General features: G+C 39.7%; 1 protein-coding gene across 3 annotated transcripts in view; it reads left to right on the forward strand.

Moving 5' to 3' along the window:
- Positions 1-20,172, forward strand: part of STK3 (serine/threonine kinase 3) — a 221,666-nt gene extending 201,494 nt beyond the window's left edge. For all 3 annotated transcript variants that reach the window (XM_059672133.1, XM_059672130.1, XM_059672135.1), the window contains one exon: positions 18,961-20,172. In XM_059672133.1, coding sequence (XP_059528116.1) covers positions 18,961-19,119 — 159 coding nt within the window. In that variant the 3' untranslated portion in view covers positions 19,120-20,172. The remainder of the gene's footprint in view (positions 1-18,960) is intronic.
- The last annotated feature ends 1,344 nt before the right edge of the window (positions 20,173-21,516 follow it).

The following is a 21,516-nucleotide window of genomic DNA, read 5'->3' on the forward strand; positions in this document are numbered from 1 at the left end:
CGTCTACAACGCACAGGACAGACAGACATCACAAAGGACTTCCAGCCCCAAATGTCATTACGTAAAGCCTCTTCTCTGTGTCCTTTCCCTTCTCTGTCCCTTCCTTCGTCAGGGCCGCTCCCCGGGTGTAATGATTTTGCTAGTGCAGCCATTGCAACTTTATACCCCAGAATGTCTGCTTTCTCAAGCCTGTCCAGCAGTCAGAGCTGCAGGGGTAATTCTGGTGGAGAACAGGGATGGGAAGTAGCGAGTGAGCTAAGGGATCTGTATGGGGGAGGGGTACAGGAACCCTCAGCCCTCAGTCATGGGCACCGAGGGTGCAGCTGAGCTGCTAGGGACTGGAGTTAAGACAAGTCTTTTACAGGACACATGTGTGGTGATAGGGGAAGTCATCGGCAGTGATAAAATTTAAAGATGTTTAGGGAACTTGGAAATTTGGGGGGATGACTGTATAAAAATAATCTTGGCTATGATTATTTTTGAAATGAAATCGGTTTTGAATAATTATCACTTGTCTCAGTATTTATTATTCATGTCATTAAAAATGCCACACTGATGGGGGTAGGAGGTAGTAAGTTTTGTTTTATTGCAACACTAAAATCTGTTCATGCATTTGCCTTTTTTATTTGCCAGTAATGTGGTTGTCACTTCTCAGCTAGGGGATGGCGGGGCAGGCAACGTTGCTTTCACCTGTAATCAATCGTTTCCCCTTTTCTATTGGAATGAAAATCCTAGTTACAAGGGACCACACAACCAGAGCATTTCCCATGGCCATTTATGACTGCCGATAAGTATAAAGCAGCTCTATTACAGTAATCTCGTGTCAGTGCCCTTAGCAATTCAGATTAGTCCTGATAATCACCTTGACCTTTCATCACCTAACCAGTATAATCCCAACTCTGCCCCGTGTTAGAGTTAGCGGGGCAGTAAAGCTCTCTGCCCAGGACTGAGGTGCTCCCACGTCTCCATGCCTGCTGGAAAATCACTGCAGGGTTCTCACCTTCCCAAGCTCAGGTTTGATAAGTTATCTGGAAAAAACAGACGGCATTACTATGTTCAGTACACGTGGAAGATAACTTTTCTCCCCCAGTGGTTTTAATAAAAACTATTAACTTACATTAAGTACATGTTGGAGTAATTGTCGGATTTTGATGCTTTCTCTGCACAATAGATCTGCCTTTGCCGTGACATGTAGCTCAGGTGCAGGTGGTCCTTACAGTCCTCGAGGGTTCTCTTTCAGATGAACTAAAACCTCATGCTACTCCGCTTACCGTCTTTAGTCATGACCAAACTACCCAATCAGAGCCACTTATATGGTGCTACTTGGGATGGCACCAAGAGGAAGAAATTCTAGAGGGGCACCTAACATTGTTTCAAATTTCACATAGAGGTATTATTATTAAATCTACTGTTTACAAGATTCTTAAAGTTTTAGTCCACCGGGGCATGGTGGCAATTTGTCTCACTTCTTTAAACTTGATGCTGAGGTTTATCATAGTACTGATGTCAGATGATGTTTGAAAAGACCTCCTTAAGAGATTTGTCTATTTTTATTTTTAAATATTTTAAATGTGTGATGTTTCTGCTCAGACCTCATTTTTGTTATATTACATGGAGTCTGTTCTTTAACAGTGGCATTTAATCTGATTGTGGATTACTGTTTCTGATCATTTGACTTTTTACTTTCTAAAATATAGCAGACTTTAGAAGAACAATTTAGTAAAAGATCTATTGCGTCAGTTCTAACACTTTTTTGTGTGCTTGAGAAATGAAGGCTTTTAGGGGAGCAAAGGTAGGCCATCTCTCAGTCTTTTCTCGCATTATTTTCTAATATAACTGGATGTTCTACATTCTGTGCCTCCTCTTCTCCTGTTTCTGGGGCTTTGACCAAAGTGATACCAGCACCTAAACCCAGGATTTTGAGGCACATGGACCAGAGAGTCCACCAAACTCTGGCCTCTGCCCAACAATAAGATATCAACCATTTGAATTGAGGTTCCTAATGAAACCCAACAACCAATGGGTCCAGGCTGCCTGTCACTTGAGCCAGTTAAGCAGAGACGGGGTTGAATCATGTCTGAGTATTTATTCCAACACTGCCGGCAGTATGGGAGAGCAGCAGGTCATCCATGAAGATCTGCTCTCCACCCTCCACCCCCATAAGCCAGCTGCTTATATTGGGCAGCAGGACAAAGATTACAAGGGGAATAGGAATTACCGGCATGGGGGAGTAGGAATTAGAGGCATGGGGAGTAGGCAAGGTATAATGGTTACAGGTTATAGGCAGTGTGGGCTGGGGGTCTCAGAGGGCTAGTGCCTCCAGGACCAGATTGTTTCCCCTACATAGTTGTTAATCTTCCCATGATGCTAGGCAGTTCTCAGAAAAGGAGGATGGACTGCATTCCCAGGTTAACTCCCATGTCCCGGGGCGTACAAGTCTCAGTGAGGTCAGAATGTGCTTTCTCTAATCAGAACAGAACAATCATGGTTAACAGAGAATGATTAATATTTCTTATAACTATAGCTAGTCCCCTCCATTCTATTTCTGTCTCTAATACTAATACAGTTTGAAAATTGTGTTAACTAATATATTGATTAAGACATTTTGGATATACAGATGGTCTCTGATTTCAGGAAATTTCATCACAGTAACATCTTTAATGATTAATATTAAATTTTTCTTTAAATATGCCATAGTGATGATAAACACTGATAAATTAGTAAACAATCTTCCTTGGTGGTTTTTGAAATGTAAGATGGCTCTTATTATTAATGTATTATTGATGTTTCACAGACTGGGTGATGATGAACCATCTTTGGTTAATAACTACTTTTGATAGCCAGCTCTTTAAAAAACAAAAATACTGATTTTTCAGAATTGAAGCTTTTCAGTGTCTGGCCAAGACAAAATTCCACCTCAAAATTAAACAGAACCAAGATGAACTGTAGACCCTAAAAAGGCATTTTTAGAGATTTACATGTCTAGGAGCAGCTTTTAGACTGTGAGGATTTGCTTATTTCTGTCTTTTTCCAACAAGCATTGGTAGGCAATTGTGAAATGCTATGAGCTGAAGAATAAGAAGGAATGAGTGGACAAAGTATAAAGTGCAGCTTGAAGGGTCAAATAAGATATAAACTAAGAGGAATTATTTGACTTTGTGACTTAACAAAAGCAGTTGAGAGCAGGGAGGGGCGCAGAAGCAGTATGGAGTGAGTAGGAAGTGAGTTGAAGTATGATGACTAGGTTAGAACATAGAGCCTATTTTCCCCACACTTCTGACAAGTCTGACTTTTGAGAGAAGAGAATGAAAATGTGACTACTACAGAGGTAGATGGAAATGAAGGCAGGGTTATTTTGGTTGGTTGGTTGAAGATAGAAAATATTTAAAAGTATTTCAATGTTGATGCTAAAGACTAAGGAAGAGAGTTTGAAGGTGTATAAGAATTAGGTTTCTGAGACCACCCTAGGGCAATCTGACCTTGGATGAGGGAGGCATGAGTCCCCATTAACTAATTGGGTGTGGAAGACCATGCAGCAGGGATGTTTCTAAGCTGCATTGCTTTATATTCAGAAAAAATTTGGGAATTTGCCTTGTAATTAAAATCACAAGCTATTTTCTTTTAAACAAAAGTGATGGCTTACTTTCTAAGTACTTTTGCAATCTTCTTGATTTGCCATTTAAGGTTATTATGCCTCTCAATTATCTCTTAGGGGTTATAAAAAGTAACAAATTTTGAAGGCACTTTACAAAATGAAAGAATTATAAAATGCCAAGTACTTTGTGTAATCATCTTACCCTCTTAATTTTTGGTCCATTTTGCTCCCAAATCAATGTGGATCTTATGAACCACACCTGTTTTTCTGTTTTCTATGGCTTTTTGCTTTCTCATTTTTATTTCCTTCTTTTCTGATGTTTGCCTATTCAGATATAGTAATTACTTGAATTATTTATTGTAGATAATGCAGAAATAACATGAAAACAAATGATCTAGGATAAGTAACATTTTCTTTTGCTTTATCATGAAAATTCTGATTTTTATTTTCTGTATAACAGAGGATAAAGATTATAGACAGGCTAATTTAGTGTACATTCAATCATTTGGGACATCTTAGATTTTGAGGAAATTGTGCTACTTAAGGAAGTTACTGAATCATTCTAAACCTCATTCATCTTATCTGTTAAAGTAAGAATAATACCTATTTATAGAATTATCTGTCTCATTTCACAGAATTACTATGAGGCCCATTTGATACAATGTATATAAGCATGCTTTGTAAATGGTGAAGTATTTTATAATATGGTTTGGAAAATATCAGACATCAAGCTCAAGGCTATTTCATGGAAAGTAAGTGCTTCAAAGAATTAAATTTTAAATAGCTAAGTACTGACTAGATCTTTTCATTTAAGTAATTTCACCCATGGATTATAAACACATTCAGAGGTATCTTTCTTTGAATCATTATAATGGCTTACTTTGGGGGGCGTCAAATTTACACCTACCTTAGCCCAGCACTGCTAGTGGTGATTCCTTCCTTGACTAAAACCGGTTTTGAAATATACTATGCTATTTTTTTTTTATTTTTTTTTTTTAAGGAAAGCAGGTATCTGCTCTTAAAAGGCAGAAAATCTGTGATGTCAAATTGACCACCAGAGGGTGCTCGATAGCCAGTGACCCAGCCCTCTCTTAGAGGCAGTGATCTCTTGCCCTTCTGAGAGGAGTTGAGGAGCCACTAATTCTATTGGTGGAGCTCAGTGGCCTCATGTTTTCTCAGTTCCAAATACCCTTGGTCTGAGAGTGGCCCATCTCCTTCCTTCTCAGGGACCAGCCATCAGCTGGAGGCTGTTCCCCTCCTTTATAAACCTTAGACTCCTGAAACCAATAAAGCGTTTCCCTTCACCCCCTGCCCTTTTCCGAAGTCTGCCCATTCTAAAGTCACTTTGGTTACAGTTCAGTGTATCTAGGAGGATTAACTTTATTTCATCCTATTGCTTTCACTTTTGCTTCTGTCCCTCAAGTTTTCTTTAAGTTAATTTCTTAATGGGATTTAAGAAGCTTCATAAAATAGTTACCAATTATTCAATGTTTGGTCACTCTACAAAGTTAAAAACCCACCACTTCTTAAGAATCAATAAGTAGTATGTTTTTTAATAGCACTCAGAGCAGAGATTTGCCAGAGGATGGGGAAACGCCCACTGCTGTAACCTCACAAAACCACCTAGGAAATCTGCCCTCATGAGAAGCCAGTGGAAAACACAATTTCTGTATTTGTCTTCTCTCCCTTCTTTTGATAGCATGGCCCAGCACACCTAGCTGTCCTGACTATCCAGTGGTCTGTGAGAGGGAAGGTGGTCTACTTAGCAGACCTTATAGTGTGCATGAGTGAGATGAGGCAGAGAGCACGCCTGGGAGCAGGAAGCAGGGCCCAGGCCTGGGCGATCAGAAGAGAGTGTGGGTTGGTGGCCGCAGAGCTGGGGGTGGACCTGACAGTTACAAGATCATGCACTTTGGTTGAAAGAAGGACAACAGGAAGGGGTTGGTTCCAATGGGTGGTCCTGACTGAAGGTAGGCTGGGTGCCATGGGAACCCAGAAATGGGCAGTGCTATAGGGACCCGCTTGCACTATGAGTCCGTTTGAAGGTAATTTCTTTGCGTGCAATATTTTTCAAAATCACTTTATCCTTTGCAATATTGCACCTTTACTCTAATAAGGCAAAGGAAATTTCACTCGCAATATTCTTGTTTAAGAATGCTTTGGAGAATTCTAGCATCTATTGGTATTAGATACTAGCCAAAGGTCTGTTAGGTCATTTACTCAGGATTGGGAGGTACATGATATTATATGTTATTACAAAATAATTTTAGGGTAATTATCAGTGGATAGCTACTCTGAATAGCAGCCTATGCTGGGTACTTGCTAACACCATCTTATGAAAAGTTCCTCACCAGCCCATTGAATGTAACAGCCACATAGCTTTTTTGTTACTTTTCCACAGGAGGTAAACCAACAGTATGTCTTTCATTTAGTCAGTAATTAAAGATGCATTTTTCTTTTTAATCTTATTAAAATTGGATTTTTTTTAAGGTTTAGCTGAAATTTCATCCTGAAAAATAAAATGTAAAAGGTTTACTAACAGACTACTTCATATTAATGTATATTATTAAAACCAGAGCTCAAATTCTGATCCCTAAGTTTCCACTGGTGACCACAATCTCCTGGCTTCCCAGTAGATGCAAAGTGAGATTAGCCCCTCTGTCACGGGCCCAGTCCCAGCTCGCTGCCTCTGTTCCATGCCCACACTGGCAGCGAACCCACTCAGAAAGCAGGTGTTGGGCTCAGGGGAAGGCCAAGCCAAAAGTCTTAGTGCCCCTGAGAGAGGGAGCAGCGTGGTCCAGCTCAGCACTAAAACATTCTGGGAACGTTGGGGAATACGCTCATTGTACAAGGTAGGGTTACAGATAAAGATCATTGATGTCTTGTTCTCTATTAAATTAGTTGACACCAAAACCAATTTTTAAAAATTTAATTTGGTGCCATTCTTAGACTTTAAAAAAAGTTTTTATGGAACATTCATTTACCATAGTCATCTAATTGTGACATAGAAGATTTCGGCTTCTCCCCAAAGAGCTCTGTAGACAGGAGACTTCTGTAGATAGAGCCGAGGCCTGCAGGGTAACAAAGGACCTGGTGTAGGCCCAGCGTGCTAGGCGAGAGGAGACGAGGGGACTTCTCCCCTTCCTTGGTCCTGGTGGCCCTGGAGAGTGTGCAGAACCACCTCTGCCATCTCTGTGGCTCTGACATTGGAGGTCAGACATCATAAGGCTGCCAGCAGGGCTTCCAGGCCAGAGAGACAGTACCCCACCCACACTCTGCCGCTCTCCAGGAGGGCGGGCACCGGATAGACCAGCCACCATTTCAGAAAACCCCCGCACACACCCCTTCTGTGTACAACCGCCAGTATCAGCCAAGCCAGAACCAGACCAGGGAGACATCCCCCCACTGACAGGTAGCCCTTTACACCAGAAGACCCCTGTCTCCTTCCCAGCTCCCAACACAGAGGAGTAGACCTTGAAAAGAGAGGGAGAAGGTGCTGGCTACATCGTTATCCCTTCCCACTGCAGGTCTCTCGGTGTCTGTGTGGGACGAGAGCTGTATTTAATATGAGGTTGAAGTTTTTCATTGGTCTGGACTTCTAAAAGTGATGAGAAATCAGGGAGATTGGCCCCAGATTCCTTCAGGGACATGTCATGGAAATTTGGCATAGCACAGCTGAAAAAGTGTGATTGGGGAAAAAAATGAAACTATTTTAAGTTCATTAATAGTTGCACAGAGATTTGACTGCCCAATAAGCTAGTTACAGATTATTTGGAGGACTTGTTTTTAGTGTTTATGATCTTCCATAACTAATCATATACAGTAAGTCTTCACCAATAGCGAAGCTACATAATAAGATTTAAGTTCCTACAGCATAATTCTTGTCATAAAAACATCACCAAACTTCTAAATAAAGACCCAAAACACTTCTAATATTAAACATTGAAATTAATGTTGCTACATACATTTAAGAAAGATTAATAAGCCCTAGACGGTTTGGATCGGTGGATAGAGTGTCAGCCTGCAGACCAAAAGGTCCCAGACTCTATTCCCGTCAAGGGCACATAGCTTGGTTGCAGGTGCCTCCCCAGCCCCAGCCATGGTCAGGGCTCATGCAGAAGGCAATCAATGAATGTGTTTCTCTCACATGAATGTTTCTGTCTTTCCCTCTCTCTTCCACTCTCCCTAAAAATCAATGGAAAAATATCCTTGAGTGAGAATCAACCAAAAAAAGAAAAGAAAGAAAAAGAAAGATTAATAAATTGATTAATAAAAACAAGAGAATTCTTTTCCAGCTTGCTTATTCCACTTCAGGGTCATGGGCGGCCAGAAACTACTCCTGTAGCTCAGGGCGCGGTGGTGGGGGACCAACCTGGGACAAGACACCCTTCCAGCCCAGGGCCACTCACAAACACACCCAACCCACTCACTCGGACCGCAACAGTGTGGGCACACGTGCACATCTTTGGGATGTGGGGGGGAAACTGGAGTCCCTGGAGAAAACTCACAGACATGGGGAGAACCTTCAAACTCCACACAGACAGTGGCCGTGGGCAGGAATCCATTTTTTTCTCCTCAACAATATTATAACAAATGACATTGAATGAAATGTTACTCAAGGACCTGCTGTAGTTAATTGTAAAGAAATGAAGTCTGTAAAGCTAATCACTGAATTTGTTCATCTCTCGATTATGGCCTTATCAATGTTTTAGATTATTCAAACAAAGTGTTCATCAGAGTCACTGAGATAAGACATCAGTCAAAACTAATAGAACTTCTCCATCGCCCCTTAATTCAGCTGGAAAGATTTAATTACTGGTTGGTTTCAGGTTACTCAGATTTTGATGTTCTGGGCTTAGCATTTTAGAGCTATTTATAATGTAGTAGAGCTATGCATGAATTGACTTTTTTCCTGATAGTTCTAGCAGGCAAAACTGCTTACTAGAAACTGAAAAGCATAAAAGGGGGATAAGTGTTCAACTGCCATTGAGGAATGCAATGAAAATGTCACCATTCCTTTTTTACATGGTGGCTAGAGTCTCCAGGACAAGGTAACTGCGGTAATGCATCGGCTTGTAGCCCATCTGCTGGCCTAGGCCCAACAGCAGGCCAGTGGGGGACAGTCCGCTGGACACAGCAAAGTCTCGCCTGTATGCCAAGGGGACATGTCTTGGGTTTGTCACGGCTTGTCTCTTTTTATTGGCATCTATTTCAAAGCACTATGTAGAAATGTGTTTATTTTGCTCGAGAGCTGATTAAATAGAAAAATACTTAATAAACATAGATACTTATTTCATGAGGCCAGTTATGGCTAAAACGTTAGTATCTTATAAGTAAAATACTTTGGTAGGTACAACCTGGGAGGAAGGGTGGGATTCTTTTTCTTTTCTTTTGCTTTTTTTTCTTTTATAGGAGAGATTAAGCAGATTTAGATTTGATGGAGAGTTTGAGAGAAGAGAGGAAAGAATGATGGAATAAAGTTCGTGAGTAGATAGGAAGTAGTAGGATTTCAAGGCAAAGAAAGAAATATTATACTTGAGCAGGGAAGTGACAACTGAGGAATTGAAATGAGAGAAGGGAGAGTGAAAAGACAGGGTAACTTAGCAGTTACCTGGGTTGTTCAAGATGAAGGCCTTTGTCGGCACTGGCCTTGGCCAGCTCCTGGAAGGAGGATGGCCTCTGAGGTTGTTTTGTGTACTTGAGGACGTTAGCTATGCCGTGCCATTTTGAGAAGCTATGTTTATCCTGATTTAGGCAAACACCTGCTTTTGCTCTTGGAGAAGAGGGCTGGTGTCTGAGTAGCTGAGGAAAGGCACACACGTGTTGCATGCCTGTGTGGTTAACCCACAGCAAAAACCCTGGACACAGAGGCTGGGTCAGCGTCCCTGCTTGTTAGCGCTTCGCATGTGTTATCACACATCATTGCTGTAGAACTGAGTGTCCCTGTGCGACTCCATCATGGTGGAAGTGTTTAAAGCAGGGTTTCCCTGTTTTTAATCTATTAAAAGAAAATGTTAAAAACTTTTATGTGATAATTGGATTTTGAAATGCTTTTGTACTTCTTGGGAGACCTAAGAAACAGCTCCCAGTGGGCTCCAATCCAAACTCATGTTAGTGGAACTGAGGTTGTCTGTGAGGGCCTGCCCAGACACCTCCAGCTGTGTGGCCAAGGCTAGGTCGCTTGGTCTCTCTGAGTGTCCTCACCTATACAGTGGGGTTGGTAATGTCTGCCCCATAAGGTTTCATGATGCTAGGATCCTGTGAGAAAGCGCAGGACCTAGGACAGTGTGTGACACAGGGTAAATGATCCATTGTTAGTACTTTCCCTTTCTCTTCCATTAACAGCTACAAGAAATGCTTTTCTCCCTTTTCTTTGGGAATGCAAGTAGAATCTAAATGTCTTAAATTTACTGTAGATGCTCTAAGGTTAAACAACCAAAATAGATGCTTTGTGGCAGTTTCCAGTTATAATCCCAAAATAGTTACAGTAATTCAGTCAAAAGATAGGGCCACTCAGCTCAGAACAGATCTATATGGAATCCTCTATCCAGATAGGGAAATAGTGTCTATTTTGGGAGGAAGGCTGTGCCAGTAGACAACATTAACACCACTTGTAAGAGCACATTTTGTAAGGAGTGCAGCCTTTATTATATAACTAAAGGCCTGGTGCATGAAAATTCATGCACTGGAGGAGGGGTCCCTCAGCCCTGCCTACCCCCTCTCACAGTCCAGGAGCCCTCAGGGGCGGGAGGCGACCCGGCGATCAGGGGAAGGTGACGCCCCATCACATCTCTGCTGCTGCCACTGCCGGCAGTGCCAGCCTTGGCCAGGCCTGGTTACCTGAACCTCAGGAGGCCCTGGGTGGCTGGGCAGCTGCCACCCAAGGCTTCCCTGCACCTCGGGCCGGCCCTGGGCAGCTGGGAGTACTGAGGGGACTGGGGAACTCCGGCCAGCCCCCAGGCAGGGCTGAGGGGACTGGGTGCCGCCATCTTGCGGCTGTGGGCACTGCTGTCTTTGAGGGCGGGGCAGTCAATTAGCATATTCCCTCCTTATTGACTGTGGGTGCTGCCATCTTTGCAACAGCCTAAGGGTCAATTAGCATATTCCCTCTTTATTAGATAGGATGTAAGTATCAGAAATTGCCACCCTTTTGTAAGTACATGCTGTAAGTGTATGTGTCAGGTTCTCTTAAGCAGGCGTCATGGGAGGTTCGCTGACTTGAGAGCTCCTCAGTGCATTCTTCTCAGTGCAGAAGTGAAATCAGGAAATGCCTTCACGTATTGATGTTATATTTATTTTCTTACTTTACTGCCTACTATTCCTGCTGCTCAGTCTTTTTGGCAGAAGGCCCCTTACCTGTTTATATACATCTAAACTAATCAGCGGACCTGGATGGAATTTTGCTAGTACTTTGTTGCATTTCCCACTCTCATTGTTAGTAAAATGAGCGTGGCGGCCTCCATGGACGGTACTTTGTAAAACCAAACCAGATTCTGTTCAGCCCAGTGAAAAAAGAGCTAAATCGGAATACTAGGGGAAAAAGAAGTATGTCGCTCCAGGCCACATACAACTCGAAACAGTCTGAGGCATGCACTGGTAAATTTTACAAAGTGCTATAGGCAGTTCAGCATCAAAATTGCCATAGAAAATTATTGTTGTTAGCCATTCTGTTGATACTTCATATTGTTGGAATTGCTAGCAGATGGGAAAATAGATGAGTCAGGGTACAGTATTAGCAATCCACATTTTTTTAATCATAGGCCACTAATAAGGTCTGTAGCATCTGTGAGGTTTATTTAAACAGTTGCTAAGAAGAGTTTGTTTTCCCAGTAAACACAGCAAACCTTGTACGGGATTTCCTTGATTGACTATTTGACTAACTGTGTTAACGTTAACATCTAAGACCATTTGCTACATTGTGGTGGTGTCTCATTTATTTTGACAGACTGATTATACTAGGTCTTGAAATGTCACATTTATGCATTTAATAACTGTTTGTGCTATTTTTGAGATTACAACTTTTTAAAATTTCCCTCATATAATTAGGACTATTTTTGACAAAAGAAAATAATATAAAAATCTAAGTGCTTTACCCTAGAGCTCTTAAAATGAAATGATTTGAGAAAGTGGTTCCTTCTTATCATTTGCTGTGATAGTTTAGGTTTTATAATGGGTAGGATACAGAAAGCCCTGGTTTTACTGACAGCTCTTCCTGATCAGTAATAAGCAGCCTTTCAGTATTCACAAAGTTCAGAAATAATTCTACTTATTGAAAGTTTAAATTGTCAGAATTATCAGTGGTTTGATTTAATCTTATTTCACATCTTAACTTTTTATGTCATTGAATTAGTTGTGTTGCTTTTTTATGCAAGAGCCAGTAAGTTATTAACATGTATATCTTTTACTTGGATTTTTAAGGGATATTGAGAAATATAATATTTTAGATATTGATTTGTAATTTTACTTTCTGGATGAAGTGTGATAATCCAGGGTTATCATTAACAAAATGAGCTGTTTATTCAAGCTGTTAGTCATAATCCAAAGCCAATTTTCAAGCAAAATATTGACTTCTATTGAAAGTACTCCTAACTCTTTCATTTAACTTATGAACATCTAATTATTATGCCATCTAATTTTTATTGTTAAGAAGTTCTTCCTGTCACTGCATGTCAGCTCATTTATTAATCAAGTTGCGTGTCCCTAGTGTTTGTTAAGATTGTTTCACAAATTTTTTCACAATATTAGGCCATTGTTCATTGTGCAAGTTCTATTTTGTCATTAAATTTAGTACAAAATTGTATTAAATAAAATTAGCCTAAAACATAAAATCCTTTTCCAGATGAGTTATTCATTTTTGTACATTTGTTCATTTACAGTAAAAACCACAAGGTGTGAATGCTGTAATACCTTCTCTTCACTGACTCGATTTACCGAATTCTAAGCGCTCACATTTATTTTGGAATCAGACACCTGGCTTAGAGCTGTGGTAATACAGCTGCGTTGTGTTCCATGTATTGTAGGAAGATGGCTTCCTAAGTAGCAATAAGAAATGTAAGTCAAGTTGTTCCACGCACATACCAACTTGAAGCAGCCTCCCTCCACTTTGATGAAGGTGCTCAGGAAACCTGATAGTAGTCAAGGAAACTTTCTCACAACAATATGGGTATTTATTCAGGAAGCTCAACGTTTCCTTCTATCCTTATTAGCCCTCAAAATTATTATAATTTGAATTAGCATTTTAGAAGGGTGATGGTGGCTTATGTGATATTATAGGGCAGTGATGGTGAACCTATGACACGCGTGTCAGAGGTGACACGCGAACTCATTTTTTTGGTTGATTTTTCTTTGTTAAATGGCATTTAAATATATAAAATAAATATCTAAAATATAAATCTTTGTTTTACTATGGTTGCAAATATCAAAAAATTTCTATATGTGACACGGCACCAGAGTTAAGTTAGGGTTTTTCAAAATGCTGACATGCTGAGCTCAAAAGGTTCGCCATCACTGTTATAGGGCCAGTTTATCATTATGAGTCTCCATAAAATTTTATCTGGTCCATGAGTCCTTTTACTACTAAAGCATATTGAGCAGTGCTGTTTTCCAAGAGATCAAAAAGCTGCTTCTGCCACCTTTCCCTCCCCAATCCATTTCCAGGCTGTGGGAGGCTTGATGGCTACAGAAACAAAGTGGTAAGTATATGTTATTAAGGTTTAACCAGGAGTCAAAACTCAGACCCTCCTTATAAAGAGTGAAAAATGCTGCCAGTTAACCTCACTTTTTCTTCTTTTTCTTTTTTATCTAGTTAACACCACAATTTAGAGTTATTTTGAAATCTGATATTTCTGTTTTATTAACAAAAGCCTCTGACCACAAATGCTAAGGTTTGGGGATTATTTTCTGTTGAATGCCATAGACAGATCATAAGATCAGGGAGAAAACCTTTTCCAGGAAATCTTACCCTTATCCAGGGCTTCAATTTTATCCTAAATGCTGGTGATGTCTTTAGCTTGAATCTCTCCCCTGAGCTCCAAACCCCCAAATTATAATCCATAACTGACATATCCACCTTGAAGCGTTGCTTCTCTCTCAAAGCAACAGGACTAAAATCAATTTCATTAACTACACTATCTACCCCATCACCCAGCCTTGAAGCAGGGATCATTTTTAGCCCTTCCTTCTTTCCGAACCTTCATGATCAGTCAACAAAAGCCCTATTGGTTCTGCATTCAGTCTCTCAAACGCCTCTCTTCTCCATCTTCCACTCTCCTGCCTCGGCCTCCACTCTCACTGGCCTGTAAATTCTAACCTGCTGACAGGTCTTCCTTCCTCCATTTCCCCAGGGCAATCTCTTTTCTACACGTGCCATTGGAGATATTTTTCTAAAGCTCATTCATGTATGATCATGTCACCATTTGTGCTCAGAATTATGTTTCTTTTCTGTCGACAGAAAGTTTGCAGCAACATGCCTAAGCCCCACAGCAATCTGCCCCCTCCCTTCCTGCCTCGTCCTCTGGCCCTATGGATCCCTCACACATCCAAGGATGCCAGGCATTTGTGTGCCTTCTGCTGTTTCTCATCTCAGCTTACTCATTCTTCAGCAAACGAGCTGTTCCTGGGCCTGTCTTGCCAGCTAGATTGCAAGCCCTCTGTGGGAGGCAGAGTGATTTATTCATCTCTGAATTGGTGGTGCTTGGTCCATAGAAAATACCAATAAATACTTGATAAACGAGTCACCTGAAGGTCTCTGGCAGTCCAGCTGAAAACAGCTATAAATGTAGCTTATGTGGACGTTGGATTTCCTGTAGCCTCAACCTTACACAGCCATGAATTTGAAGTCAGATTATGAAAACAACATCAACAAAAACACTAGCTTTAGCACTAAAGCCATGCTCTAACTTTCCTAAACAGGTTCCGGGTTTCACTCAGAATCTGTTCTTATTTAATTTAATGCCTTATACGATTATTTAATCAGTTTTCTGGGTCCCAATAGATTAACAAATTTGAAGTAGAGAGAGGGTACAAGCCTAATGATGGCCATGAAAGGGAGCTGATAGGTTTCCCCCAAACGAAGATAAAAAGCCAAAAAGGAAAGAGAGCATGATTACCTGGCACAGGTTAGTAATCGATAGTAATAATCATCCTCAAGGAAAGGGTGTGTTAGGTCCTGTGTCCTCTGCCTTAGAAGGCAACATATTCCATTAAATGCTTTATAAAGACTTTCTGTTCAAAAGTTTTATCACTTAAAGAACTAAGATTTAGGTACTTCATGAATTTACATACGTGGAACACCCAATTCCCTACCAATTCTCCAACATCAAAGACCTGTTTTTTTTGCAAAGTTTACATAGTAAAAATATGTCTGTTTGAGGAGGAAGTTTTTTCTTATAAGTAGCTTCTTTCCCTGAAGTCAATTTATTATTGTAATATTTTTATAAACTGTTGGCAGTTTGCCCCTCTAAAGGTAGTATAAGATATTTACAAGAATATCTTAATGCAAAAAATGGTTAAGTAATGGTAATTGTTTACTTTGTCTGATGCCATTTCTCCTAATCTTAGAGTAACCCATTCCTTTGAGTCATTTATTCTGTATTCCTACTTATCTACCAACCTTCTTGTCATGATGTTTAGCAATATAGTTGAGTAGTTTCTAGTTGTGTGTGTACAATCTCTAAAGTTTAAATATTTTGTAGAATATCGGTATTAGAGACATGAGACTCGTGTATAAAAATTGATAATAAAATAATACATGACTCTAGAAGAGGGGTGGGCAAACTTTTTGACTCGAGGGCCACAATGGGTTCTTAAACTGGACTGGAGTGTTTGTGTGAACTAATATAAATTCAAAGTAAACATCATTACATAAAAGGGTACGGTCTTTTTTTTTTTTTAGTTTTATTCATTTCAAACGGGCCGGATCCGGCCCACGGGCCGTAGTTTGCCCACAGCTGCTCTAGAATCATACTAAATTGTATAATGTGGTTGTGCTGTATAAAATATAAATGTTGTATAGAAATTCAACAATGGGCTGAAATCGAAATAGAGGCGAAGTAGAATGGGATCTGTGTAGGCAGCACCCTGGCATGTCTCTCTCAGGGGAACATGGCTGTGTGTGGTCATTCCTGGCCCTTCACCTCACTGTCACCTGTGTATGCAAGTTTCAAGGTTCTTGTGGGCTTATTCTTTATCCCCACAGGATAAAGTATAAGTACTGACCATAACAGATGCATGACTAATACTTGTATCAAAATTAATGAAAGCATGTAACATCATGCATTGTGTGAAACATATATAATAGTATAACACAATAAGCTCCATTGTTTGGGTGATAGATGACTAAAAGGTAACGGCCTCTTTCAAACATACCAGAACTTCGCACACACCAGAGCCAGGAGGCCACTTCAGTCTCCATCCTGGAGCTTCCTTCCGCACACTGCCATTCCTGCATATTTGGAACTCCTTTTTTGAATTTACTTCAGAGCCTGTAACTCATTCTTTTCAGCATCTCCAGTGGTGAAGACTCTTTTTCACCTGAGAATGGATTTTATTTTTGGAACGAAGAGTCCCTTAGTGCCAGGCATAGTGAGTAAAGTAGAGGATCAAGCAGGAAAATGCTGTTTGGGGATAAAATTGACATGTGACTGTAAAATCACAAGAGTGTTGTCTGACTTGGCTCATAAAATAACCAAAGATAGTGATCTTCTTAAAACAAAAAATAATCTGCGAGTTTCATCATTTTAAGGCCAAGTCTGGGTTACTCTCATCGTTTTCCTGCTCCGGAGTTGATCCAGGCTCCCAGAAGTGCAGTCCCTGCGGTGCCTGGCTCTCAGGGCCCCACCCACCCAGTTTCTCTGATGCCCGTAGTCCTTAGTCCTTCTCAACATGACGGGCCCCTGCTCACCTGACTCTTGTTCAGGGACCAGCACAGTCCCTGCTCCCTAAAGAGAACCTTCTCTCCATTGAATTTATAGCGAGGCTCTTTTCTCTTTGTTGGGAATCTGTCTAAGAATCAAATGATCCTGGCTGCTGTGGCTCAGTTGGTTGGGTATCCTCCCATGCACTGAAAGGTTGCTGGTTCCATTCCTGGCCAGGGCACATGCCCAGGCTCAATCCCCAGTTGGGGCACGCAGGAGGCAGCCGATGGCTGTTTCGCTCTCACGCCAATGTTTCTCCCCCTCTCCCTTCCTCTTTCTCTACAAATTAATTTTTGAAATATTTTTTAAAAAGAGTTTTCCTAGTAGATACTACCCAAGTATCCCTTTAAAAATATAAATTAAATAAGAATTACACTTGCGCCAAAACCGGTTTGGCTCAGTGGATAGAGCGTCAGCCTGCGGACTGAAAGGTCCCAGGTTCGATTCCGGTCAAGGGCATGTACCTGGGTTGCGGGCACATCCCCAGTGGGAAATGTGCAGGAGGCGGCTGATCGATGTTTCTCTCTCATTGATGTTTCTGACTCTCTATCTCTCTCCCTTCCTCTCTGTGAAAAATCAATAAAAAATATATTTTAAAAAAAAAAGAATTACAGTTGCTCTCCCCAGGAAAATACACACGTGAACATGCAGAATTTTGCACATGAGAAGTTGATTCCTGGACTTGAGTTAAGAATCTTTCACTGTAATTTGTACCACACACAATAGGGTTTAATTTTATAGGATCTTGCATCAATCCCTAAATGTTTATAGTTGCTAATCTTCCCCTTCCCTTCCAACTAATTTGTAAGTTTCCTAAGGCAAGGAAATAGTTTGGAACTCATTTGCTTTCCCTATAGTATTAGAACCTACCAGGATGTTGAGTATGTAATAGCATTCTGTAAATCATTATGGTTGAACAGATTTTTTAAACCACCTGCCTGCCACCATTGCTTTCAGAGTCAGTTTCTTAAAAAAAAAAAAAAAGGGTTACATTTTTTTAAATGTTAATAAAATAAAAGCACAAGTGTTTCAGTTATTTATCTCAGGGCATTTCATAACCCCTGAGACAACACCCCCAAAAGATGTGCTCAGGAGATAATCTTTTACTGTTTTGATGTATAAAGTTTAGGATGCCACAGATCCTGATATAGAACACATTTTATCCACAATACACATGTGACGTAAGACCTGTCCTACTGCTCCACAGAAAACCAGCAAAGCATGTGCTAGTGTTGTCCCCAGAGGCCATCATGATCAAACTAAACCATTACAGTCAAACTACATCATTTAGTCCAGCAACTTTTCAACCGGTGGGCCGCAGAATTTTTAAAACATGCAATACCTATGTAGTCAGGGGCGCTGACCTCTTTTCCGTTAGATTGTCAAATAAAAAAAAGACCACCGCCAACACAACAATAGCCGTTCAGTGTGAATGAATCAAAATTATACCTATTTTTAAAATCAGATTAGCAAAAAGTATATTTTTTGGTGTGCTGAAGAATTTTAGTAATTAGTTTATATGTGACATGAGATGAAAAAGGTTGAAAATCACTAATTTAGTCAAATATTATTATTGTAACTATAACATATACAATGAAAATCTGACAGGCACCTCATTTTCAAATTGGCCCATGTCAGAACTTACATGATACTTACCATGTTGGGGATATTTCTTTTTTTTTTATTATTATTGATTTTAGAGAGGGGGAGAGGGAGAAGAGAGAGAGAAACATCAATTTGTTGTTCCACTTATTCATGTTAATTGGTTGGTTCTTGTATGTGCCCTGACCAAGGATCAAACCCGCAGTCTTGGCATACCTCAGCTGGGTAACCAACTGAGCTACCCAGGAAGGGCAGATTTTGGATCTTTTGAATCATAAATTAAAAATCCTATTTTATAAAAATGCTTGGGATAAAATTATCAATAATTTTTTAAATTAACTTTCAGAGTGCTTAAAATGTAAGCATTTTGGTAAAATGCAAGATAGAGAGTTAATTTAACTTGTATTTCATTTGGTCACAATCTTGCATCAATCCCTAAATGGGTGGTGTCTGCAAGTGTTCATGATCGTCTTTGCACTCCATACTGGCCAGGGTGTGAGCCATTAAAGTGCGTTTATATGGAGCATGACCTGAAAGTCTATTTGTTGGTAGTGGTGGATTTGTCTTTCTGCCTTTTTTAAAACAGATATATTTACCAGGTTATTTTTCTCATTTGCTCTTTTTTAAAAACTGTGTTTTTTTATTATTCTGTTGCAAATTCCTTGAGGTTCTTGCAAGATGTGGCTCCTTGATTCTTCATGGAAGGAATTCCTGTTGTGATTATTGAACCATACTTCAAAGATAATGTAAAGAGTTTGCTGAGATAGTTATGCTAAAACTCATTAGATTTTAATATGTTCTAGTAGGCAATCTTACTATAGTCATATCTTCATTGTTTCCTATGTCCAGTTAAAAAACCTGAGTTTAGAAGAACTGCAGACGCGGTTGAAAGCCCTGGACCCCATGATGGAGCGGGAAATCGAAGAGCTCCGCCAGAGATACACCGCGAAACGGCAGCCCATTCTGGACGCCATGGATGCGAAGAAAAGAAGGCAGCAAAACTTCTGAGTCTAGTTTCTTCTCTGTTTGTTTCTATAACTATTCTGGAGACCAAGAAACCACTAAGAATTGAAGGAATAGTATTATTTCTTTTTAATTCCTAAGATCTGTGCTCTACAACTAGGCAATGGTCAAAAACTGATTAGTACCTACCCAGGTAACGTTCCAAAAGGCACAGTTTACAACTGTACCCATTCTGTTTTCGTTTTTAAACGATGAAAACGGCAGACATGTAGTTTCTCTGTATCTGTCAGCTGCATACCAGCACTAAAACTGTTATAAAATGAATGCTGGGTTTAGAGACCTTGAAAATCCAAAGCTATTGTTTAATTATACAGCACTGAAGGGCTTTATGTTACTGCATTCTTTATTCTTATCTAGTAGCCTATTTATTATATCCCCTTAGGTAAACTTATTTATTTATGGCATTTCACTTTTTTTTTTTTTTTTTTTTTTTTAGGGACAAGATCAGGATAGCTTTGGTGAAGGTAGGGAAGTATTAATAGATAATAATATTCAACCAAATTATACTCTAAGCAGGGAGCTATGGGGTACATTCCTTGATTTCCAGGATAGTTTTCCAATAGAAGCAAAGCAATAATAGCAATAGTACCTAAATGGGCCAGGCATTTTTTATACTGAAGCAATAATTCCATTTTTACCTCCTGAAATTTTTAACTTTTTAATTCTTAATATTTGGTACAAATAGAAATATATATATTTAGGTCAGACAGAGTTATAATGTTTAAAACCAAAGAAATCAATGGAATCCTTGCACAGAAAAAGTGCGATAAATATTTTAAATCCTTAAGACAAATGTAATTTCTTAATATTGTTGTATGTGTCATGTGTAGGTCTGATAGCTGAACTGTGTCAAACTGTAATAAGCTCATCAAATTTATTTCTGTGAAAATACGCTCAATTGTCACAGGACCTTTTTGTTGATTTCATTTATTTCCTGGGAATTGGTAAACATCATGTGCCTGATGATACAAAATAGAAAAAAAATTTGCACTGAACTGTGCAAGCCTTGGGGAGTGAAAAAAGAAAAAACCATTAAAAGGAAACTCATTCTAAGCTGAATAAACATTTTCGTGATTGAACTGGGACCAGTCATTTCCAAAGCTACATCTAGCCATCTTGACAGGTTTTTTGTGTGTTTTTAATTACTATGTGTAAGTCATAAAGACAAATAAATTTTACTGTGACACCCAGCACATTTCATCTCTGTATGTTTTTTTCTTTTTTTAAAAATCATCACTGGGATTCTCTTTTCCAGGGAAGGAAGATATATTATTAGGACAGGCAAGATTACTCGGTGATAACAACCCTGAAACTTCAGTGGTTTTAATATAACACAGGTCATTTCTCTCTTGTGCTCCATACCCATCCCAGGTTGGCCAGGCGCCCTCTCCTGTCACACCCCAGGAGCTGCTGATGGAGCACCCCCCTCTACAACCGCAGCAAGGGAAGGAGCACTGACAAGTCTCCCACTAGCTCCACCCAGCAGTGAGTCATGGCCACTCCTAATTTCCTGGGAGCAGGGAAATGCAACCTTACTATGTGCTTTTCGGGCAAGAGACGGGAAATGCTGGCAAGTTCACTAGTGACAGCCACAGAAGGTATTTCACCCCTGAAAAGCACCTACTCTTTTTAGGAATGGCATTTGCACTCTAGGTAATGCCTTGGAGTAATATTCCTCTCTATCGAGTTCTTACAGATAGTAAATTATATGTATAATTGGATATAAATTATAAGATTTTAAAATAGTGGTATTGAAAATTTTATAAAGGTTCATAAGAATGAAACTGAATTTATAAATATGCTTCAGCTACATCTTTATGGAATCTGTTTAGGACAGTCAGATTTAGTCAATCAACTCAAATACCATATCTTTTTTTCCCCTTTTTAATTGATAATATCTTGCCTAATTTGATGGAATCAAATGACTAATTTGCTATCACCAAAGTAAAACCACCTACATGAACTGACAAGAAACCTATGAAGATGATTTCTCCCCAGTTTACTAAATTAGAAAATGTATGCAAGGAGACTTAACTTGGGGTGGTAAACACACAATACAGTGCACAGATGATGTGGAATTGTGCACCTGAAACCCAATGATTTTGTTAATCGGTGTCACTCCAATAAAAAAAAAAAGAAAATTTGTGCAAATTAACTCAATAAGGCCTGTTAACCACTCTTACTAACTCAGTCTCAATAAAAGTCCTCCTGTTAATAGTAAATATAAATGTTACAATCACATTAAGATTTTTGTGTAAATAGACTTTATTTCCTATTGTTATATTTATGTGTGTTTTTTTTAAATACGCACACATTTTAGCAAATTAAGAACAATGGGCATTGTTTAATTTTAGAGCCTTAGGAAGCTTCAGATCATTTTAG

Source organism: Myotis daubentonii, chromosome 17 (genome assembly GCF_963259705.1).
Source record: "Myotis daubentonii chromosome 17, mMyoDau2.1, whole genome shotgun sequence".
Taxonomy (NCBI): domain Eukaryota; kingdom Metazoa; phylum Chordata; class Mammalia; order Chiroptera; family Vespertilionidae; genus Myotis; species Myotis daubentonii.